Source organism: Silurus aristotelis, assembly GCF_946808225.1.
Source record: "Silurus aristotelis genome assembly, chromosome: 3".
In the NCBI taxonomy this organism is placed as follows: domain Eukaryota; kingdom Metazoa; phylum Chordata; class Actinopteri; order Siluriformes; family Siluridae; genus Silurus; species Silurus aristotelis.
In genome coordinates, this window is record NC_139576.1 from 19928379 (window position 1) to 19953334 (window position 24956).

General features: G+C 36.6%; 1 protein-coding gene across 6 annotated transcripts in view; it reads left to right on the top strand.

The window, feature by feature from the left end:
- The window catches only part of myo3b (myosin IIIB), a gene marked incomplete at its 3' end in the record, with an annotated part of 77144 nt that overhangs the window by 20456 nt on the left and 31732 nt on the right, over positions 1 to 24956 (top strand). For 2 of the 6 annotated variants that reach the window (XM_083536687.1, XM_083536692.1), the window contains exons 10-27: positions 2053 to 2220; positions 4228 to 4312; positions 4900 to 5016; positions 5166 to 5270; positions 7532 to 7615; positions 7858 to 8060; positions 8218 to 8316; positions 8411 to 8525; positions 9643 to 9769; positions 9924 to 10134; positions 11837 to 11984; positions 13598 to 13751; positions 13893 to 13981; positions 14063 to 14192; positions 21485 to 21564; positions 22633 to 22653; positions 24260 to 24337; positions 24554 to 24759. In XM_083536687.1, coding sequence (XP_083392813.1) covers positions 2053 to 2220; positions 4228 to 4312; positions 4900 to 5016; positions 5166 to 5270; positions 7532 to 7615; positions 7858 to 8060; positions 8218 to 8316; positions 8411 to 8525; positions 9643 to 9769; positions 9924 to 10134; positions 11837 to 11984; positions 13598 to 13751; positions 13893 to 13981; positions 14063 to 14192; positions 21485 to 21564; positions 22633 to 22653; positions 24260 to 24337; positions 24554 to 24759 — 2220 coding nt within the window. The remainder of the gene's footprint in view (positions 1 to 2052; positions 2221 to 4227; positions 4313 to 4899; positions 5017 to 5165; positions 5271 to 7531; positions 7616 to 7857; positions 8061 to 8217; positions 8317 to 8410; positions 8526 to 9642; positions 9770 to 9923; positions 10135 to 11836; positions 11985 to 13597; positions 13752 to 13892; positions 13982 to 14062; positions 14193 to 21484; positions 21565 to 22632; positions 22654 to 24259; positions 24338 to 24553; positions 24760 to 24956) is intronic. The other 4 variants (XM_083536688.1, XM_083536689.1, XM_083536690.1 and 1 more) reach the window with 4 other exon arrangements.

A 24956-nucleotide genomic window follows, 5' to 3' on the forward strand; every position in this document is an offset into this window, starting at 1 on the left:
AGCTGTGTTATAAATGTAAACCGTTTCCATGGCAGAATGATTTTACAGATTTCTTTATATATCATGGCAGGAAGAGTTATTAGATTATGTGTAAAACATACAGGGATAGCCTGATTTCACAGTGGTTTTGCTAAATGAGTCAATTCTAGTCTGGACATAAACTGAAAATATGAGTAGAATAGGAATATTTAAAGTTTGGTTATGATTTAGAAATACTGCTCATTGTGCTTGGTATGGTGGTGTGTAATTGGGGGAGGGAGAATATTTGTGGTTTCATAAAGAAATGAAATACTGAAATCAGTCCATTATTAGAGTATAAATCTTAAAAAAAGAAAAAGGTTTGTTCACACAGCAGGAGAACCAAATTGACTCATTAATTTGTATTTCTAAGGAATCTGTTATGAGGCAGGTCTATTCAACAGCCCTGATGAATTAAAAGCAACGCCTAATGTGCTTTATTAAGCATAACTCACTGTAGTGTAGAATATTTCAAGATTTTTTTGGGCAGTCAGGAAATTCACTGCTTTAACAGGTTTGTAAATCTTAGCAGTCATGCAGATGAATCAGCAAGTATCGTATTTTTGGTCACTGATTTTGCAAGGTTCTACAGGTTTTCATTTATCTTCTGTTATGTTTTTCCCCCAAGAAAAATAAAAAAATAAAAAGCTTAAAAAGCTTTGTGCACAATTATCTAGAGAAGGTTAAAAGAACTGCAGTTGCTTGAGTAACAAAACAATGTTGTGATCGGTTCTCTTAAATGCAATTCTTCTTCAAAAGAGGCTTGAAAATGAATTAATAAATAATTGCTTCAGTTACTAAAAGCCATAAATTACTGAAAAATGGGGATCAGTCAATGTGTGTGTGCACAGCTTTAGTTTAAAAAAGGCAGACAATGTTATCAAGTGGTGCAGGCTGTTTATTGGACACCTCCCTTTTCTAATTGTAGGAGTGTGTTGTTCCTGGCTAATAAATGCATCAGCAGTGTCGGTAATTGTGCAGTGGAACAGATTCCGCTTTCATATCAGCACGGCCCTGCTGTTAGAACTACAGCACTAAAGGTGGAGCTGTAACGCTTAATGGCCCATCCAGAAACGAAGGAAATGACAGACATGCAGGCTGAATTACAGCATGGATTGAAATATTGATGCCTGTGACTAGTCTGCTCTAGTGGTGTTGCTGCTCTTTTATTCTTATTGTGCTATGGTAGGCCAATTATAGGACCGGACAGACATCCTGAGTATGATTGCCTCACTAAGGCAAGATTGTTGACAACGTTTTTCGACATCTTTACACACCTATTTATCAATAATTTGCATCTTTCTTGCACTTATGTCTTTTAAAATCCATGATGGCAAGTGGTGTCCCAGCCATTGGGTGTACATTTTTATGTACTGTATATAAAATACATATATAAATGCATTATCAAAGTTTTTAAATATAAAATTTTTAATTTCCTGCATTGATTAGATTTAAAGGCATCTGATAAAGGCATCCCAGACTGCACAACTTTATAAAGTCCTCCTCTATGTGATTTCTTTAATTTGTCTGACATGATTGGCTCAGATTGCTAGTAAATACAATGTACATAGAGGCTCAAACAACGTATGCACTGTAACATCGTATAAGAACTGATTGTATCTTATACATAGGGAAAAACAAACATTGCCAGGGAGGTTATCTGGTGCTGTGCATTCAGGTGAAAGAATTGTAAACTGATTTGTAAGTCAACAGAGACGACTGATGCCTGCTTTACAAAAAGAACATGACTGGAGATAGAGGATAAGACTGTTTTTCCCACCCACAGTTTCTTTGAGAGATATAGGGAGTATGTGTTTTATTTTGTTCTATGGACCACTACCCTCCTTCAGTCTAGATCAGACTCTGGCCACAACAGGATGCACAGGTGACATAGAACATTTATTCAAATGTTTATATATAATTTAAGCTTCTGCAAACACAACACGCACCACTATAGATCACTTTCTATGATGGATCTCAACAGATACTTGACTGGATTTTTTTAATGTTCTGTTATTTCTTGTTCGATTCCAGGTGTTTGATAAAAGATTTTGAGTCGCGTCCTTCAGTCACCCATCTGCTGGAGCACCCGTTTATTAAGCCGGCACATAGCAAAGATGCTGCGCTCAGGAAACAGCTCTCAGCTCTCATACAGGACCAACAGAACGCCGGCTCTAAAACCAGGACCAGGACCAAGTATGTGTTCTTTTTTTCAAATATCACATAGAGTTTGACAGTAAGCTCTGAAATACTACTTTTTATAATGTACCCATTATAAAAAGTGAGCAGATTCTTACATTAGACTATTACGTTATCAAAATCAAATTACTTTCTCCAAAGTGTGTCATTTTGTGTGAATATGCTGCTTTTAATTGTTTTTGGGTGATTTTTCCATGGTAAGGACTTTTGAATAATGATTACATTTGACACTATTGCCCCACATGTTTTCTTTATGTCTGGTCTTAATATTAAATGTTAAATGCTCTTCAGATTGTGCTGTATTTTTTGTAGCCAAAAGGGGGCAGAATGTGATGTGAATCAGAGGCATAGATTCTATATATTAAACCAGTCTAGTATATTAAACAAAAAGAAACTAAAGCTAGACAGTTGTTGGACTGGGATAGAGACTATCATAGTCACAAGTTTGCTTGTTAAACTCACTGTTGGCATTAACTGTATTTTCCTGTGCACTAGTATATAACTTTAATCTGTCTCTTCCTATTAGACACCCACCATAGACTTAATTAATGGTGATCTCTTAATAGCAAAAGCTGTAGTGTGTACTTCTTTTATAAATGTATTAGACACTGTATTCATGGCATGTATGTGAGCAAGAATAGTTATATTACCTGATTATTTGTAGGAAGCTGTTATACTGCATGCTATCATTCTTATAAATTAAAACAATTAAAATACATAGATCATGCAGGTTTTTATTTGCATTTGCACTTTTTGCACGCTTTTGATTTCTTACTATGATTTTGCAAGGAGTGTTTGCTTTAGATTGAAAGCCAAGTAAAACTGACCCAAAGACACAGTAAACATCCTCATTATTTCCTCTGTTGTGTGAATATTGGTCACCTTTCTTGCTTTTATCCCATTAGAGTGTGTCAGACAGACAGACAGAATGACAGCCAGAGAAAGAACCTAATAAGATTATAGGCTTAAGAAAGAAAAGTCTTTTCTCTCCCAGTATAGATACGGAACCTGAGAATAGATTAGAGTAAAAGTCGAGCACATGCACACAAAGATGCACACACTGGGATGTAGTCAGAGGTCACAGGCATGATGTACATTTTCTGTTGTAGAGAGGATTGCATGTTAAAAGAAGATAATGAATTGTTCTTGAACAGTGAGACAGGGCCTCATCACCTGTCAATAGGCTTTCATTTGATTGCCCTGGCCAACTGGCCATAGTATTTACACCTCAATATTGCAGATTCTATATTTTATGCAGGTTCCTAATAAAATGATATACAATTTTATTTCACTAGGTCTATCTTACGCACTTGGACTGTGCTCCTAAGACATAAATGAATGTGATATTCGTATCCCTGCACAGTGAAAATATCATGAATATAGACAATTGTATTTTTTTATTTCCTAATTTGGGATTATATAGTATATACAGTATTATATATTCTGTAAATATCTTCACCTTTTTATTATTTTAATTGCTAATAAATTAGCTTCTTTCTATAAATAAATGCTTAAGATTTACAAATGCACTTTCCAGTGGAACAAATATATTTCTAACTTGAAGTTGGTTAAATATGAAACCTAGAAATAAGGATTAATAATCTTATATTTGGTTTATTCGTTTAATCTTGAATCAGGTATTGTGATACTAGACAGATTTGACTGTATCCAAGATATTTTCACTTAAGGTATTGTTTTTGGCAGTGCACTGTTTAGCTCATGCAGCCCAAAACACACCTCTTCCATGCCTTTTGGCTCTTCTCTCCTCTGTTGTTCTGATCACAGTGAAGCATATCCTCTCACTCTGCTAGTGAAAGGCCTTAGGGCTTTCTGTCTTTGCAAATGTACCAGCTGGTCCATAATCTTCAGCTTCATACAGGGGTGAACTCTGTAATAGTCTACGAAACCCATGTGGACTTGACCACTTGTCTCAAGATGACATTGATTTTGTGTATGTAATATGTGATTGCTTTTTGTAGCTACAATTGAGTTACAGTCCTCTCTTTATAGGCATGAACGGATCAATACACGCAAAACACTGCTGATTGAGAGTTTTCCTGATGATGACCTGGTGAACTTGGAGGCTTTAGATGAGGTTTGATTTATGTTATACTTGATATTCTGAGCAGTAATTTACTGTTTATTTCCCTGCATGCTGCAACATCAAACTAACCCTAGTATAATATACATTAGTGCATATGCTGTAACAGAGAGTTTGCATGAAAAATTGCAAAGGGGATGCTAGTGATAAAAACAAACAAAAAGAAAATCTAGAACTTTGTGTGTGAACGCTGTAATGTGCTGTAAAAGTACGCTGGGATGTATTCCAAAATATGTATTCCAAAATATGACTGATTTTGACAGTAAAAACTTCAGCTAAATTTATCAATGCTTTGAGCTTTTAGATGTAACAGACACAGTTTTGAAATCCAGCCCCATTTACTATTTCACATTGGTGATGTTTTGTCCTGTGTTCAAGGTGTTTTGACACATTTGGGGCAAGGCTAAAACTGTGGATAGAAAAAAAACAATAAAGATAATGTTTATGGTAGTGATAATTAGTAGTAGCATAGTTACTACACCCTGTTTATTTGCATTAGATGTGTGCTTCGTGGGGAAACGTCTGAATCTGCTGTGTGTCATGTTGTGTATAATATAATGTTCTTTGTTTTCTTTACAAAGGAAACTATAATCATGCATCTTCAGAAGCGCTATGAAGAACTGCAGATATACACCTATGTTGGCGACATCCTCATCGCCCTGAACCCATTCCAAACTCTAAAGATTTACTCACCACAGGTTCTGGCACAACATGCTAAAGACAGTCATTCATCTAGCTTAAATGTCTTTTCTTTTGGGGCAGAATTATTCATATAATACTTATATGAACTGGTTAGTACTTACTGCACATCCATGTTAAAAAGTTTTGTCTTTCTTGTTCTGTACAGTTCTCTAAGCTGTATCATGGATCAAAGTGTTCAGATAATCCTCCTCATATATTTGCTACGGCTGATGCAGCTTACCAAGGGATGGTAACATTCTGCAAAGACCAGGTATTTATCTTAATGATTTTATACCTGTCTAGGGTCAACTCCAGAATTATTGGCCCCTTTTACTTACATGTGAAAATAAATTATCTTACATGAATAAGCAATGCAATGACAATGGTTTAAAGCTACAATTGCCATAAAAAAAAAAAAGATTGCTCTCAAATCCTTCAGCACTAAACAGTTGTATAAACATAACAATGGTGAAACACTAATGCATGAATATCCAATGTCACCCAGATGAGGATGGGTTGCTATCTGAGTCTGGTTCCACTTTCTTCCTCATTTCATCTTATAAATGTATAGAGACAAATCAATTTAATTGTTTATTTCTTTAAAGCTTCTTTGTGACAGTGGTCAGGGAACCCACCCCAGCCACTCTTAGTGACGGTCCCAAGCCCGGATAAATGGGGAGGGTTGCGTTAGGAAGGGCATCCAGCGTAAAAACGTGCCAAATCAAACATGCGGATGGTCCGCTGTGGCGACCCCTAATGGGAGAAGCCGAAAGAAAGTTTGTGACAGTGACCTTTGTTAAAAATATTACCGTAATTTCCGGACTATTAAGCGCACCCAAATATAAGCCACACCCACTGAATTTTTACAAAGATTTTTATTTTGAACATAAATACGCCGAACCTGTCTATAAGCCGCACATGTCTACATTGAAACTAATGAACTTTACACAGGCTTTAACAAAAGACAGTGTCTGTTACACGGCTTGTATCTAAACAGTAGCCTACCAAGAAAGTCATTGTTCACTGTCTTCCTCCTTCCTTTCACAACTATTTATCTCGGGAGATAAATAGTTTGGCATCATCGTGGCGTTCAAAATCACCATCGGTGAAGCTTTTCTCCCGATGCCGTGCAGCTCAGAACACAGGTGAAGTGCGTTTTTTCATGATCCGCATTTCCTGTTGACAGTCCGAGTGAGCGGCAGGTCAAACATCAGAGGAACCTCATCCATATTTATGATGTGGTGCGGGCTGGTTCAGTTGGAGCGCAACTGATTTAATATAAAGAATTTCATTGGTTCACCTGAACCCGTTCAGCAATTTAATTGGTCTAATGGTATGGGGCTCAGTGTTTTTGGCTTGAAGCTTGTGAAACCAAGTAAAACCCAGGAAGAATCCATAAATTAGCCACTTCATTGTTTAAGCTGCGGGGTTCCAAGCGTGGGAAAAAAGTAGCGGCTTATAGTCCGGAAAATAGGTTATATAGTACAAACCAAATTATAATGAATTTGCTTATTTTCAACTTAAACCTATGCGGGTGCAGTATAGTCATTTTAAATTTAACAAACTTCTCTTTTAATAGAAAATTATTTTCCTACAGTACTGTGTTAAATCCTGTTTCACAATTATTAAAATTGTCCTGCTTTGCTGCTTTTTATTTAATACTTCCATTCTTATAAGGAAATGCTTCCTGGTTTCAAAGGCATCACTATGATGCCAGAAAATATGCTATTGGTCATTCACCCTAAAGTCAAAGAAGAGAGATGGAATGAAGTATCATTATAGACAACAGAACAAATATTCTGTTTCTATGTCAGCTATTCTTTGCATAATTAAAGAACATTTGTCTCGCGACAGCTTCCTCTCTCATCTCTTTTTGATGCACATAATTATGGGATATGTACAGGAAGAGATATGTATTGTAAATGTATGCTGTGCTCAAAAATTGTTCAGAAACATTCTTCTGTGATTTTAACATGGCCAAGTGCCTTCCTTTCTCTGAATACATCATATGCAACTTTCTGATGTTGAAAACACGTCACAGCTTTCCCTTGAATGAAAAATAGTTCTAAACCCTATTGGTCCAGTAATCTTTAACTCTCTTGAAGATTGATGACTTGAGACTTTTTAATGAACAACATTTCCCTATCTAAAAACAATATTTTCGTGCCAAGTAACAATGATTGTTGTATTTTGTGTCGTTTGGGTTATTATATTGCTAAATAATCTAGCTACAAATTAATCTTTATTTATAAGTTGTTTTAGGCTAAGCTTTTGTGTATTTAAAAGTTCAGTCTGTGAACATTATTGAGTGATCTCAATAATGCTTTCAATTTAGTTCTTATTGGAATATTGTCCTTTTTGGCTTTTTCAAATTTTATTTTATACATCCATTTTGGCTATTATCTTGAGGAATGACGATCATTCTGGAGTTGACAAAGTACAAGATTTTACAATGTGTTGATATACAGTTGCAAATCTAGTTAAGTGAATGAGTGAATGGGACAGTATGTTTGCAATTTTTTTCCCACTCAGTGTATAATCATCAGTGGGGAAAGTGGAGCAGGCAAAACAGAGAGTGCTCATCTCATCGTCCAACATCTCACTTTTCTTGGAAAGGTATAATATGCACTATTAGAGCACCTTATCTTTAAATAATACTGTTTTAATAAAAGCAAGTAATTTTGCTACTGTTTTGATCCCAGGTTTTATAGTTTTTGCTGTTTTGCAATATGCATCATATATTCCACATTCCATAAGGATGCTTATACTATACATTAACCAGAAATACTTCTGAATTATTTGGGTACTATTTAAAAATGTAACAATGTTCTTCATGAATGCATTATTTCTTTCTGCAGGCCAATAATCGTACACTTCGGGAAAAGATCCTGCAGGTGAATCCTCTGGTGGAGGCATTTGGTAATGCATGCACAGCTATTAATGATAACTCCAGTCGCTTCGGGAAATACTTGGAGATGAAGTTTACACCCACTGGTGCTGTCATGGGGGCAAAGATTTCAGAGTACCTGCTGGAGAAATCACGAGTCATCAAACAGGCCACGTGAGAGTCACACGAGGCACAGAGCTGATTGTATCCATAATGCCAGAACAGAAATTGTTTACCTATTAATTTCACTGCTAGTCCTCAACACTTAAACTAAGTGGTGCAAGTGTTGTTGGTTTAACATGTTGATTATGTTTCTACTTTTTTTTGGCAGGGGGGAAAAAAACTTCCACATATTCTATTACATATATGCTGGTCTTTATCATCAAGACAGTCTAAAGGAATACAGATTACCGGAGAAAATAGCTCCCAGGTTAGATCATTGGATCAAACATTTTTCTAGATAAATGTTTAAAACATATCATCACACATACTTGATGTTGACTGTATGATTTTTCCCTTTTCAGGTACATTAACAGTGCAAATGGTAAAGTGATGCAGGACATTGTGTCCAACAATTTATACAAGGACCAGTTTGATGCCATTCAGGACTGCTTTCGCATAATCGGGTTTTCAGAAGAGGTTGGTGTGGAATGCTGATTAGTTAGCTCTTAGCAATATTTTAGGAAGGATGAATAGTGCATAAATTGGGTCAATTTGTCATTGTTGCAAATTGTGTGCTTCATTAAAACAGTGTTTGCTTAGATTGGTGCATTTATGGTATTTACTCACAACTTTGACTGTTTCCATAAAAAGCTAACCAAGTTGATGTGTTAATGAATGCAGCATGATTACACTCTGTCCCTTTGTTGGATAATATTGTGCCTCACAGTTTATAGGACGAAACCAGTTCTTAAAAACAGCATGTGTACATTTGTTCTATCAGCTGGGACCTAATAATAAGTTTTTTGGTTCGTCATACTATTTAATGTGTAGATATACTGTAGATTTCTAAGATATCACTAAGTAGGATAAGTTAAGCATGTAAATGATCATTAATGGTATAAATCTTCCTGCCTATGCAAATGTGAAAAAGAACCTTCACACAATTACTGACTTTCCCAGCTTTTAAACATTAACTATATATACTTGTCACATTTAAAGTGCCATCAAAACAGTTGACACTTTAACAGAAATGAAACAATCATACAAACTTATTAAGCTGCACAGTATATTAACTGTACACTTTATTAAAATCACAATCTTTGTTTCAGAGAACAAACATACGTATTTTGGTTTTACGATTTCCTTTATTGCAAAGCAAAATGTCAGATTCCTTTTTTATGAGTCTGTGATTATATACAGTACCACTTATATTACATACCACCAAACACACACATCCACAATTAAACATATTTTATTTATTCTTTGTTTAAAATATCACACATGGTTAAGTGTGTGTGTGTGTGTGTGTGTGTGTGTGTGTGTGTGTGTGTGTGTGTGTGTGTGTGTGTGTGTGTGTGTGTGTGTGTGTGTGTGTGAGAGAGAGAGTGAGAGAGAGAGAGAGAGAGAGAGAGAGAGAGAGAGAGAGAGAGTCTTTAACTGAGCAGTGATATGAATGCTAACACTGGCTGAAACGCTTGTAGCCATATGAGCATGTGCTGCTGATAATATGAAAAGGCCGTTAAACCGTTTAATGATGACTGAAAATATTTTTAGAATTTATGTTTACCTAAAATATCCATTCTACTTTGCATAGGAAGTGAATTCTGTATACAGAATCTTGGCTGCAATTTTAAACACTGGAAATATTGAGTTTACCTCCACTACCTCACAACACCAAACAGATAAGAGTGAAGTGCCTAATTCTGAGGCTTTAGAGAATGGTGAGAGCTTGTTATACAGTATATCTAAAAATGCAACATGTTTTTTGTAATGAAAATACACTGAACTATTAAAATTGTCTTTTTTACATTGTATAATTGTTAATTATGTTTATAATATAATAATTATAATGCTTTGTGGCTTTTTGTCATAAAGCAGCACTACTGCTGTGTATAGGAGCAGAGGAGCTGCAGGAGGCGTTGACATCTCACTGTGTGGTAACACGTGGAGAGACTATAATTCGCACCAACACAGTGGACAAAGCTACTGATGTGAGGGATGCCATGTCCAAGGCTCTCTATGGACGACTCTTCAGCTGGATAGTAAACCGAATCAATGCTCTTCTTCAGCCAGACTTCAAGAGCTAGTATGTAAATTTATAAAACACTCAGTCACTTCTTCCATTCAGAATTCTTGCTCCTCAAATCGATTTCAGCAGATTTGAATCTTTCCAACTAATTGATTTTTTTTTTATGTGAAATATTCACTCCTTTCAAATAAATACCATATATACTGTATATATATATATATATATATATATATATATATATATATATATATATATATATATATATATATAGAGAGAGAGAGAGAGAGAGAGAGAGAGAGAGAGAGAGAGAGAGAGAGAGAGAGAGAGAGAGAGAGAGAGATTAAAGTGATCCAATATGATTGTGATTGTCATTAAAGTGTGCATGTGCTGGTATGAAAAATGTCAAAGTGAAATGGTATAAAGTGATGCTGTGCTAGTCCAGTCCAAAGTGACTAGGTTCCACTAGTGCAAGTAATGCAAATAATCTTTTTTTAATAATATTAATTTGTAAGTGAGCTGGAGAGAAGTCCAGGTGCCCAACTGCTGGTTTTTTTTTTTTTGGTTAAAACTCCGAATGGCCTGCGGGAAGAAGGAGCAGAAGTGCTTCCCTGAATGTAACAGAGAAAAGAGTACATTGTTGGGATGGCTGAGGTCCTTCACAATCTTCCTGGTCCTGGTCCAGCACCGCATGCTGTAGATGTCCTGCAGGTTATACCTGCACCTTTGAGAGCGTCCTGAAGGGTTGCATCACTTCCTGGTTCAGGAACAGCACCAAGCAGGACAGGTGAGCCCTCCAGTGGTGGTGCAGTCAGCTAAACGTAGCATTCTCACCGATCTACAGCACGCGGTGCCGGACCAGAGACAGGAAGATTATGAAGGCTATCGCAACAACATAAAAGAGTTATAGTGTCTCTCAGTAAAGAGTGGCAAACCATGAAAGGAGTAGGTCAGTGGTTAGGATGTTTGATTTCTGATTAGAAAGTAATAAGTTATATCCCACCACAACGTATCTGCCCCTGCTGGGCACTTGGGCAAGGCCCTTAACCCTAAACTGCTCAGTTATATGAATAAGATAATTGTAAGTCTCTCTGTATAAGTGCATCTTCCAAATGCATAAATGTACTAGATTTGTAAATGAGGTTTTTTTTATGTCTATTGAGTTCGGTCTTTGCAGACATTTCCCCGTAATAAGTTTGGTATGCGCAGTCTCTCCATCTTAAAGGTGACCTCGGTGTCAGCCAACACAGACTGCAGAATATTAATTGTCAGGCAAGAGGAGAAAAGCACAATGAAAATGGGGATTCTATAAATTTTTTATATTGTATTGCATTGAGAAAATACTATTCAGATGATTAAACAGACTTCAGAAGGAGAATAAGAAGCAGTTCATTGATCCAAGAGAATCCCTTCAGATAGCTGCGTGTGGACATGTCAGGGACTCTAATGCCTTCCAGTCTGCTTCACAAAATCCATATGCACCCGTTTCCACTTCAATCTTTCCTGGTTTCATCAGCATTGCCACTAATAACTGTTAACTATGGCAGAAGGTGACCTTCAAAAGCTTGGTATATGTTGCAGTTAAGTACAAATGTGTCTAGAAGAGTCTGAGTCTCCAAATTAAACACTCCAGCATACCTTGTTTAGGTTGTTTGTTTTTGTGGAGGCTATGCAATTTTAATGCTTAACCATTAGAAAGGCTCTAAAGCTACGTGACCATGGTACAATGTGCAAACGATGTGTCTGGTCTCTGTGTTTGAAGCGCTGCAGAGAATGGGATGCATGTGGGAATTTTGGACATATTCGGCTTCGAGAACTTTAAGAAGAACTCATTTGAGCAGCTGTGCATAAATATTGCCAATGAACAAATTCAGTTCTACTTTAACCAGCACATCTTTGCCCTTGAACAGGTGAGTAAGTTATAACCTCCTCTAATAGCTGTAGGTCCTGTGTCATTTAGCAATCCACAACATAGTTCAGTGATTTAGCAGGTTGTTGCCTAAAACACATATTTTAAGTGTCATTTGATTTTGTTTATTTTCTTTTTCATTTATTGTGTGTGTTTGTAGCATATAAATACAGAAGGTTTGTGTTCGCATTTGTCTTGGAAGGCTGATTGCATAATTTTCCTCATTCCTAACAGCTGCATTAGTGAACTTTATTACAGAGCTGAATGACTATGATTTAACATGCACCACTCCCACATAGTGATAAACACACAGCACTGCTATTCCACACCTCTGATTATAACATGAGGGGCTGTAGAACTCATCACAATAAATCTGCAGAAGAGTAGATTGAAATAAATATTTTGCTTCATAATGCTTCTGTGATAGCATGACAATATAATTTATTCAATTTGAACTGGATTGCAAATATACAGTATGTATACAGTATTTCACAAAACTCATTTCAGAAACCATTGTATTATATGTTCTCAAGGGACAATACAATAGAAATGATATTTGGATATATTTTAGAGTAGTCAATGTGCAGCTTGTATATAGTACAGATTTATTGTCCTCTAAAAATTAACTCAACATACAGCTATTATTGTCAAAAAAGCTGCCAGCAAAAGTGAGTACACCCTAAGTGAACATGTCAAAACTGTGTCCAAAGTGTCAATATTTGGTGTGAGCACCATTTTTATCTCGCATTGTCTTAATCCTCCTGGGCATGGAATTCACCAGAGCTGCACAGTTTGTTGCTGGGATCCTCTTCCACTCCTCCATAATGACATCACGGCGCTGCTGGATGTTAGACATGTTGCGCTTCTCTACCTTCTGCTTGAAGATGCCCCCCAGGTGCTCAATAGGTTTCAGGTCTGGAAACATACTTTGCTACTCCATGATCATCAGCTTCCTCAGCAATGCAGTTGTCATCATGGTAGTGTGATTGGGGTCATTGTTATGTTGGAAAACTGACGTTCGGCCCAGTTTCTGAACGGAGGGCATCATGTTCATGTTGGAATCCACGTTTCCCTCAATGAACCGCATTTCCCCAGTACCAGCAGCACTCATGCAGCCCCAGACCATGATGCTACCACCACCATGCTTCACTAAAGGCAAGACACTATTTTCTTGGAACTCCTCATCAGTGTGTTGCAGCACATTTTGGTCTCATTAGACTGCAGGACATGGTTCTGGGCTTTCTTGTGAGCCAGCTTTAGAAGCGGCTGCCTCCTGGGAAGTCATCCATGTAAACCGACTTGCTGCAGTGTGCGGTGTATAAATCTGTATGGGCCTGTCGAATAGACAAAAACATGAACATGATGAATAGAACATGTGGCTTTGCATGGTTACACAACATACAGCTGTTATAACTTAGGGTGAATTCACTTTTCTGAATGCTGAAATGTGAGGGGTGTACTCACTTTTGTGAGATACATTGTAGATTTTTCTGTAATTTTAGAGGTTGGCCATAGTAATGCAGTTGGATATTTGTTTGTTGTGCTGCAATGAAGGTCTATTTATTCATGAAAAATAAGGTGCCTGTGTCTGACATTTAACTTTGTGCTTCTCAGATGGAGTATCAGAGTGAGGCGATAGATGCCAGTCTGGTGGAGTATGAGGACAACAGGCCAATTTTGGACATGTTTCTGCAGAAGCCCATGGGCCTTCTCTCACTTCTGGATGAAGAAAGCCGATTCCCTCAGGCAACAGACCAAACACTTGTTGGTAAAACACTGCACCGGGCTCAGAGGATTTTCTGCCTTAATTAATAACCTCCTTTTAAGTTGCTGTGGTGTGTATTCAAACCATATATTTTTGTTTCCATAGAAACGGTTATTTATTTAGTTATTCTCCTTTTATCTTCAGATAAGTTTGAGGACAACCTACGCTACAAATACTTTTGGAGACCAAAGCGTGTGGAGTTGTGCTTTGGAATTCAGCATTATGCTGGAAAGGTGGTGCATACTGAATATAAATCCACTTTATTTGTATCAAATCCATACACATGCTAATATTTGGACATTGTGTTCTTGAAGGTGTTGTACAGTGTGAAGGGTTTTCTGGAGAGGAACCGGGACACTCTTCCTGCAGACATCGTGGTTGTTTTGAGAATGTCTGAGAACAAATTGCTTCAGCAGCTGTTCTCCAATCCTCTCACCAAAACTGGTATGTCTCACAACAACAACAAAAAAAAACCTAATTAAAATAGTAACGCATTCACACTTTACAGCCATTAACTTCATAAATTGGGCGTATGCAAATTCAGGTCATTGCCTTGTCAAATGTTTTTTCCCAGGCATGATGCTGTAGAAATTTTGGCTAACAATGAAGTGATGAATGCCTACAGATTGTATGTCTACTTAAAATGAGATCCACATAGAGTAGTGTTTATAATATCACCACAGCCTTGGTGTCATTCTCACACCTTTCTGTTACCCCTTAGGGGTCAATCTCAGGGACACCTCATTAAAAGGTCAAACACATTTGCTTTCACATAGGCTGATCACATGGAACGTGTCATTACTCACACTTTGAATGTCTTTTGGTAAAGGTCAGTCTGAGGGAAACACTATAGACAGGTCACACAACTCTACTATCAAATACCTGGCCTGATGATGATTTGGTAGAGCCTTTTTGCATACACTCCCCCTCTCTCTCTCGCGCTCCTATTGTTCTTTACTAGAAATCCTCCTCTTCTTTTATCTCTTGTGTGGCTGATCACTGGGTGGAGAAATAGATGGATGGAAGAATAGAAGGATCTTTTCATTTGCACTGAGAAATCCCTCTCATTTCCCCACTGTTTTGGCTTTGTTGCTTCAGATTTTGGGGGTGTTCCAGCGATAAGGTTTTCAAACACTCAGAGGATGAGATGCTCATGTACAGCATCCACATCTCTGCTTTTCTTTATCAGTGTGCTGTTGGCAGGGTGTTTAAAAAAAAAAAAAAAAAAAGAAGAAGAAAGAATAAAGAAAAGGCAGCCACTAGGTAGGCTTCCAGGCCTCGGCTGGTAGATTTAGTGAGGAAAAAGAAAGCAGAGCGTTTAATTATGTATTTCACTCTCTTCTGTAGATAAGCCATTATTTTGCTTCCCATCTCCTTTCAGTATTCTTGAGTGTGTTTTGTTTGAGTAGAATTGAAAGCAGTATGAAGGCAGTCATTTTTCTACTCTTAATGGATAGAAAGAAAAAAGGAAACCTCTCTCGACTGTGTGTGCTTGTGTGTGTGTTTGTGTGCACCCATGTGACCACAAATGCAACCTTTTATTTTGGGAGGCTAGAAAATAGCCTTTACTACATCGATGAATGTTTGTTATTGTAAATGACTAATCAGGAGGATGTTAACAGTTATAATAGTCAGTACTGCACTGATTCTCCTCCACTATCTTAATGTGTATGTCGACTCTATTTATCCCTGCTCATCATAGCTGACTTTTTATACTGATCCAAACAATTAGAAACAGCATCCTCCTTTTATATCACAAATATCGGCAAGATTAGAATTTTGATCTTTCAGGCCAGTGTATGAGTGGAATTTAATTTGCACATGTTTATACTAAATTTTGGAGCTGTCTCCTCTTATCTTTGGAATTGCAGCTTATCTGTAGGATCTGAAAAAAAAAATATTTTTGTGCCTGTTGGTGTTTGCATTTTTTTTTAACAGGCTTCCTGCTACAGTCTGCTTTTTACCACTAGGGGGCAGTCTGGATGACTCTCAACCAGACTTTAAAGTTTTTTTCAAATATATATTTTTTCATTTGTTGTCTGAATTGAATGGATGATTGGACCAAACAAAAATAGTTATTCTGTTACGAACTAATATTATTTTATAATATTATATATATTGTTGAATGGATGGATAAGAGAATAAAATACTTGTAAATAAAAAAGTTTCTGAAAGTGATTGGAATGTTAAAATAAAAATGGGTGGGAAAGTACCTTTTAATATCCTTTCAAATGTGATTATGTAAGTGTACAAGTATTCATTAAAAAAAAAAAAAACTTCAAGTAAAGTATAAATATGGCAAAAGAATGAATTGTAGTAATATTCCAGCTATTTTGTTTGCATTTATTAGCAAGCTATAGGAGTTAGACTAGTCCTTATCTATGGGGGGATGAAATTTAGAGAGATGTAGCATAAAGGAAGTGGTAGCTCAGTGGTTAAGGCTCTGAGTTACTGATTGGAAGGTTGGAGATGGGCCCTTTAGCAAGGACCTTAAGGCCTCTTTCTTTTTTTGTAAATATGGCAAATGTGATTACTGGTCTAAACTAGTCATGGCCATTTATTAATGCTAGACCCTTCAATACAACAGTTCTAAAGGAGAAAGTCTGTCATTTAGAAATGAAATCTTGAGTCCATCCTCCCATTCAGAGCTCATCTTTGGGACTGGGGCCTGTCCATGTGGCATTGCTTTGTCACAGGAAATAGATTAAATTTGCATGGACAAATTCCCCTGAAGCCTGAGTACATCCGTGGATCATGAAGTTTGGTGTGTTTTTGTTGGCTATGTTGTAATATGCTCTGTGGAATCAGCTCTTTCAGCTTGTGGTCATACTGTATGTATATATTCCAAAGTTGGGCCTCAGTATAGATTTACATTAAACAGCTGTATAACAAAAATGTAATTCTTTGAGGGAATAGAGTTTTTGACTGACTGAAGTCTCACAGCGGAAGAAAAATAGTTTTAGACTTTGAGGCTGGATCATAACCATAGAAAACACAAATATAAAGAACAAAATTACATTGATCCAGTATCACCATCAAGTCCTCCTTGAGTTGAGTTGCCTTATCTCATCCCTAACTACAAAGTTGTTCAAGTCAGTCACTAAATTCCCTGTGGATGTGGCCACCTCTGATGACTTTTGAGAATCAGGGGGAATCTCTGTCTTAATAAATTTTGTACATTGTTGAAAGCATTGTTCTAAAAAATAATTTAATTCAAAAGTCAACAGTATTATATTCTGAAATCCACATTGAGTCATTAGTTGCGAATAACCACATCCAAGACAAATCGCAAGGGATGAGTTCAGGATTCAAGTATTACATGTACAATTATAATATAGTTTATGTTAGAGTAGTCTTAATACAGTGAGATGTTTTGCACAGTTTGTAGTAACTGTTTTGCATAGTTTGTAGCAACTCTCTTCTATCATTTCTACAATTTTTATAAAAAATTTCCAAACCATAGGAAATGTTAGGTGCTGAGTGTGAATCTGCTCGGCTAGCAAGCTAAATCAACCCACATATTGTTTTTGACTTTTGCGCTTGTACACCTGCCTTTAGGTCATTCAGTTAAGGTAAACTTAATAAACTGCTAAGCAAATATTTAACCCCAATCTTACTTTCGTCGCAGTGCTGTGAAATCTTATAGCTGCTTTTCTGCTGCAATATGGAAAAAGCAGTCACACTTTTGTCAGCTGACAGAGAATCTCCAGATAAAACGAGGCTGTGTCAAGCATCCAAAGCCCATTATAGCGTGCTCCCGCTTCACTGATGGATGCACCCTGACAGTGAAACATGCTGTTCAGAATGCCTCTGGCCTCGGAGCACGGGACACTGACGAGCAGAGGAGGCAGTGGAACAATCTCATTTGCCTGGTTGCTGACTTGATTTTTAAGAATAGTTCATATTTATTTAAGAATGATGAAGGGGCTCGAGAGCGATCGAGGCCATGAGTCAACGTGAGAGAAAGCATGCTCAAGCCAGTGAGAAGAGAGTAATATCTAGCAGCTCTCCTCAGCAGAAGTCAGCTTGTAACGGCTGCTGTCTGACAACTTTGATTGTCCCCTGTGTCGACAGCTCGAGTCTGGCCTTCTGAAGTACAAGGCGCACACAGCCTCTGATGAAAGCGAGCAGAGAGGTGTCATATTGAACGAGGGATTGCTTTTTAATCCAGGGCACATTGACTATTCTTGTCAATAGTAACTCAATACAAGTGCCAGCTTGATATTTTTTTTTCTATAGGAATCTTGCTGGGCTTAATTTTCAAAGTGAATGCACAGATGCCAGGGAAGGGTTTTTTTTCTTTCCCTCTCTTTCTGGTACCCTCTCTCTCTCTTTCTCTCTCTCTCTCTCTCTCTCTCTCTCTCTCTCTCTCTCTCTCTCTCTCTCTCTCTCTCTCTCTCTCTCTCTCTCTCTCACACACACTCACACACACACACACACACACACACACACACACACACACACACACACACACTCAACTCACTCTTTCTTTTTCTTTGTGTTGTCAGCATTTGCCAGAAGCAGCATACGTGAAGTAGAGATGATGGGTGTCATCCTCTTTCACTGAATTGTGCCTTAACGGACAGATGGACTGAGTGGATAAAAAAGCATGCATGCACACACAGATCTGGTTTTGCTGTTTGACCTTTCTTGAGAAACTGAACACAAGACTGTATCGAACTGTCTTGAGTATTACATCCTAGATATTTCAGTAAAGTTGCACCAAGCGATAAAGCAATACATGATCCTAGATCATAGGTTTGCTTGAAGCACTAAAAAACACATTTCTTAGATACAGGAATAAAATATAAATGATTGGTTATGAAATGCAATATCTATGTAAGCCTATATTACACATGAGTAACATGGTGTGTCATTAGCTCTTTTTTTCTGAACAAATCCTTTTTTTATATGTGTGTATGTGACATGAAAATGCACCGACACGTTTCATGCTTCTCTAAACTTACTAATTCATTATGACAAATATGAGCTGCTTATCTGTAGAGAAAAAGTAGGAGATGGAGCGATGTACTGATATAGATCAAAGGAGAAATAAATGAAACGTTCATTTAAATCTAGGAGGATGATGTTGATCTAGGCAATGGCAGTGTGTATAGATCTCTACATGTACTCAGTAGGTCAGATAAGTGCAGATAGTCTCAGTGCTACTGTATTTAAACTTATTGTTGGCTAGCTCGAGCAAGACCTCACACTGGTTGAGGTACATTAGCATACCCGAGTAAATGTACAGTTACTCTAGGTTTTATTGTGGTTTTTATCTATTTACGGCATATTAATGGTACTAGGTAGTATCATCATTTTCCACACTAAATAAAACTTCATTAAGCGTCACATTAAAACCCATTTGTTTTCTGTAATTTAGTTCCACAAGAATTCTTGTTTGTGTTGAAATTTCTTATTTACTGTATGTTTAGTGATGATTTTATTTCATTTGCTTATTTAATATTTTATTTAATTTTTATTAACCATGGTGGGAATGTCTCCCTCACACATTTATATTTTAATATTAAGTGTTAACACTAGCACACTAACACAAAGCAATGCGACACTTATGGAGGTTTAAGTACATATAATGAATTCTTCCTTCACAACTATATAGTTTGAGTTAAGTCCTCTCTCAATTTTAATGTAATTTTAGTGTTCATTTAATTTTACAGTTTGTAGTAGATTTAGTCTTTGTTAACTATACTAGTCATGATTGGGACACTTTTTACTCTTGAAACTTTTATGAATATACATGCAATACATTCCTCTCTCTGAAGGTTTTCAGTACATGAATTAAACTTTCACAAATAGGGAGATCCTTAACTTCAGCCTGGTATACAGAATTAGCTACATCACTATTCGTTTTGTATGCTGTCTAATTATTACTGAGTATTAATTCTTACTGTTACGGTACATCATTGCAATACACTGGATAAATAGCTTAAAATCTCCGTCAGTCAATATTCTTTATCTAGTCCGTGTATCATGTCTGTGGGATGTGAATGAAGGGAATGCATCAGTTGAATTTGTGTCAACATTGATGAGTTCCTGCACCCTAATTGGATGTGGCATTCAGTGGTTAATAAAGGAGAAATTATACTGGTTGTGGACAATTTAAAAGCATAATGTCCTTGTTCCAAGATATATGTGTAGTCAACATTCCCACAAACACAGAAATGTCAAAAGATAGCAAGAAGAAAGCTGAATTCAATATTCTTGAATAACATCTGCTTAGTGAAAACTAGAAAACAGAGCAGTAGAGTAGTGTTATAGCACCAGATTCCTCTACACTGTATGCGTGTGCGCATCCACGCACGCACGCACGCACGCACACACACACACACACACACACACACACACGTATGTTTACTGGGTTAATGCTGCTTTCTGTTTCTGCGGTGGGTATTTTTTATAAAGGTGTGTGGCACATCTGTGCTGCTATTGTTTATTCATGCAGTTGAGCCTTTGAAATGTGTTAAAATGCTTCCCACTCATTATAAAACTCCTGCCACCCATGGATTAGCACTTTGATGTCACCAATCCTGCTTCAAAGGCTGCTTTCAGTACCATTAATCAGAGTTTAGCCTCTGAAGACTCAGCCAGAGAAAACATTTGGACATCTTGTGCAAAAAGTTTTGAAACGCACAGACTGCCGTGCATGTGCTACAGTGGGACTGCGTATTCTGTAGAACTGTGTGTGTGCGTGCGTATGTTTGTGTGCATGTGATAGTGGGAATGAAAATAAGGATGCTTTGCTGTGAAGTCTCCTGCACTGCTGTGTTTTGTGTTTAAACCCATTTCTGCTCTTCTACTTTAAAAGGGTTTAAATGTCAGCAATGCATATCTGTGTGTCTATGGATCTTTTAAGTGATTGCTACTGTATGCTTTATTCTAGAGAAGTAACTGAATACAAATCCAGTAAATGTGTACAGTAAACCGCACTCCAAACAAATACAAAGACAGGGTTTTGGAGCTTACCAAAAGGTTTTACAATATGTTTGGATCCCAAATGCCAAAATAAAAAAAAACTTTTTACTCTATGCAGCTTTTAAGAACAGCTAATGAAAGCTTGTAGGGATCCTTGCCATTTAATAAAAATTCCAACCCCAGCTACTGCTCAAATACTGCACGAACGTCTCACAGTAGAACTGTGCTCCAGCTTTCTAAAAGATTTTGGTAATGATGTGTCTAGTTAGCTTTTCTGATCTTCCTGGAATGTAACAATCCCCCAAAACAATCTAAGGAAATATTTTTAGTCTATTGTTGTCATCTGGAATTTGAGTTATCAAAGACATTGTTGCATTTAAATAGTTTGCTTAATCACATTAAATAGAGTTCCACATACAAAGCGTCTGGTTCAGAGGCTGAAGAAAAGGTCAGAAAGTTCTGTTGCTATTTTGATATTTGAAAGAAAAATTTACTTTTCTAGCTTTTTTTTTTTTTTTTTTTTTTTTTTTTTTTTTTTTTTTTTTTTTTTTTTTTAAGTTCCAATATTTCTAAGGTACATAAGATACATATAAAACCAAATCTGGTTTAAATCCAAATAGGAAACAGACTGAATATACTGCACACTATACAGATATAGATAATGGCTTTGGGTACACCCCTTTACACACTATAAAGATTTATCATGCTGCACTTTGTGTCTCTGTAAAACTTTCACTTTTAACCTTGTGTTACTATAAAAAGCTCATACATTACAGGTTTATAATGAGAAGGTTGTTTTTCAGGTAACCTGGCAACCTCCAGAGCCAGAGTCACTGCAGCATCCCGATCTCTGCCTCCTCAGCTCCATGCAGGACGTAACAAGGTAAGTGTAAACACACCACATGGAATAAAGCATCATCAGGGCATGGAGTTTTAGGGTTAGATTATTCATGATTGAATACAATGATAAGGGCATGTCTACAAAAGGGTCTATTTTAAGCTTAAGCACACATGCTGAAGTGACTTCTTTGGCTTATACCACAGCGATTTATAATTATTATTATTTTTTTTTTTTTTTTTTTTTTTTTTTTTCTAAAGCTTTTTTCTGCACATAAATAAAAAAATATATATTTAGTTTCCAATAAACAACCATTCTCTCATTATCCTTTCTTTTCTGTCTGTCTTGAAGTTGATGTTAAAGTGCAGCTGGTCAGATGGTTGATATACTGGAAGTCTTCTATCCTGTACATACTGTTTATGTAACAACAGGTTTAAATAAAAAAAATTTGAACTGGAATCTCCTTAATTAAATGTTTAATATATATATTAAATATTATATATTGACAAAATAGAGAATGATGATTATTCTGATCTATTAGGAGAAAAGCACTTGGTGTTCTTTATAGAAACACCTTCTTACCACCTTCTTCTAACTTCTGACCTTTTCTTTTTTTTTACTTCTTAGTTACAATTTTGACTATAGTTCATTAATATTTCTTCTTAACATATTGGTTGTCTACACACAAAAAAAGCCTTTTACCTGATAGTTTATTAATAATAAAAATGCCAACATTTAAAGAATATTTGTTCTATTTCCCAAAGGACACCTATGTTTTCCCAAAGGATATGGCATCCCCTATAGGATTTGTAGCTGTGAGCATGTAGCTGTGTCCTGCAGTTGCAGTAACCTGGCAACATAGTGGTATTTCATACCTTTAAAGCCAGTCTGAATCTGCTTCCTAACAGAACTGTTAATAGCTTTAAAACACTGCCTTATAAAAGAACTGACTGATGAAACAGCAAAGCAAGGCATTAAGATTTCTATTTTGGATGCAACTAATATCTTCTTAATGCTAATATCAACATCTCATCCCCCCGTGTATGAATACTTTAACTCCTTATCTATCTGTTCTTTCTATCTCTTTGTTTCCAAACGACAATCTATCCTCAGTCTTCTAGGTATTGGAAAAAGGTAAGATTGTTGAACCTTTCAGAGATTTCTGAATTTTCTATCATTTTAGATTTAAATCTAGCATTTGCTTTTAAATGTAGGCAATGATTGAATAGTGTAAGTGGCTCAATTCATTTCTTATAATGTTTTGTGCATTATAACACTGCACTGTAAAATAAAATCTCTGACTGCTTAGACGGTGTTGCTAAATTTTCTTTAACAAAACAGTTCTGACATTATGTAGTTCAAATGATCGGCTTTTATTACGATATACTAGAATTTTTTATAAAAAAAAAAACGCATGTTAACAGGGACTGAATAAACCAATATCAATTTTACAAAGTAAGAAATGATTGTTATATTATATTTTCTGAAAGTATATTCTTTGTAACATCTATAGAAGGAGTCGGTAAGAGTTCAGCACAGAGGACAGAAGCTCTTCCCAGTTTCTCTGTAACATGACTAGCTATGTTTTGTTTGTGTTGTGACTAAAAAGTAGTCTAGTTTATATATTTAATGTAAGAGACAGCTTGTCTCTAAAATGTTTCTCAGCATTAATTGTAACTGTAAATGATTAAATATTATGCCATGTCATTTTTAATGAATGAAAAAATTGGAATTGCTTGTCAAATCGCTGTGACATAAGAACACAAGGGTTTTGGGATCTGCTGTAACGGGGAAAATAATCTCCTTCATTGAAATGCTGCTCTGTGTTTTATTTCCTGCATATCAAATGAACATAATTTCTGCCTGGAACTTGGTGAATATTGTATGTCCTGGTTGTATTAACAGCTAATGTGGCAGATATGAAACTTCAGCAAGCTACAGGAAATGCCAAAAGTAGGACAGATGTAGAGAGTGAGATCTTGTTAAATCAGTCACACAGGACCCACTCTCATTCTTCTGTTTCTCTCGAACACCTTTTGGACAAAGTTAATTGTTAAAGCCTCCAATTACAGAATGTAGGCCCAGTAAAATTCTAGCATACCTTTTTCCTTTGCTCAGATGAAATAGAGTATTAAGATATGCACTTTGCCACATAGATGTTTCATAAAATATTTACCACGTCGTTAAATTTGATGAGTCCAGAAGAGGAGATAGCTGTTAAGATCATATTGTGTTCTTGTTAAAACACCGTTAAAATGCAGAAGTTGGCTTTGATGACCAGGTTTATTAGAAAAATAAATGCACTCTGCAGTATTAATGTCAGTGGTATGCTTTCACTTCTCCTGCCCTCATGATGTTGGTTTGAAGTGGGGTTTTTTTTCCCCCCCATGCCACGGACGATGAAGTTGACATTATTGCTGTCCTATTTTATTGGATTATATTATTTTATTTTAGTGCATTTACAATTCCAGAGGGGAGAGCGATTTAACCATGTGTTAAACACATTCATATACAGAAAAATAAAAACTGGACTGTGTAGATTTTGCAATACATGCTGTTTTCATTCCCTTGCATTTAACTAGTCTCATTATTTGTTTCCATTTGTTCAACGTTTTTCCCCCTATTTATATCCAGACTAACTTTTAGCAAGTAACTTTTTTAGAAAGTCACAGATTTACTATATTATATATATTTGTGAGTATCTGTGGATGGACTTAAACTGAAGTGTATGGTGTTTAAGGTGGACACTATGGAAATGATGAGACACCCAGAGGAAACCACCAACATGAGAAGACAGACTGTAGCGTCGTACTTTCGTGTGAGTGTCTATAAAAGGCATCATTTGGTGTCCCATACTGGTGTCCTCTCACTATAAGACCTTTCAGGAGAAATAAACCCCATTGACAAATTTGATATATTTTATAGGATAATAGTAATGACTTTTATATTAAAATGTCTTATGGCTTTGCTAAAAATTTGTTTCATAGACAGGTTTGCATATCCATTTTTCCACTGTGTTTGTGTTTTTCTCTAGTATTCTCTGATGGATCTGTTGTCTAAGATGGTAATGGGCACACCTCACTTTGTGCGCTGCATTAAACCCAATGATGATCGGCAGGCTCTGAGCTTCTGTCAGGAGCGTGTGATGGTGCAGCTAAGATACACAGGCATCTTGGAGACAGTCAACATCCGACGCCAAGGCTTCTCTCACCGCATCACCTTTGATGACTTTGTTAACAGGTAGGACAGATCAGAGCTGTTGTAGCAGCCACTCAGGAGCTCTTTTAAAACAAGCCCCATCACACAAAACATGGCTTGTAATTAGGCAGGGTAAGTGGGACAGATTCAGTAGCATGCAGTTATTAATGGGAAAACCCTGTACTCCCTGAGCGAAGGATGAGACGATTCAGGGGAAAGTAGCTCTTAAATGAGGACAG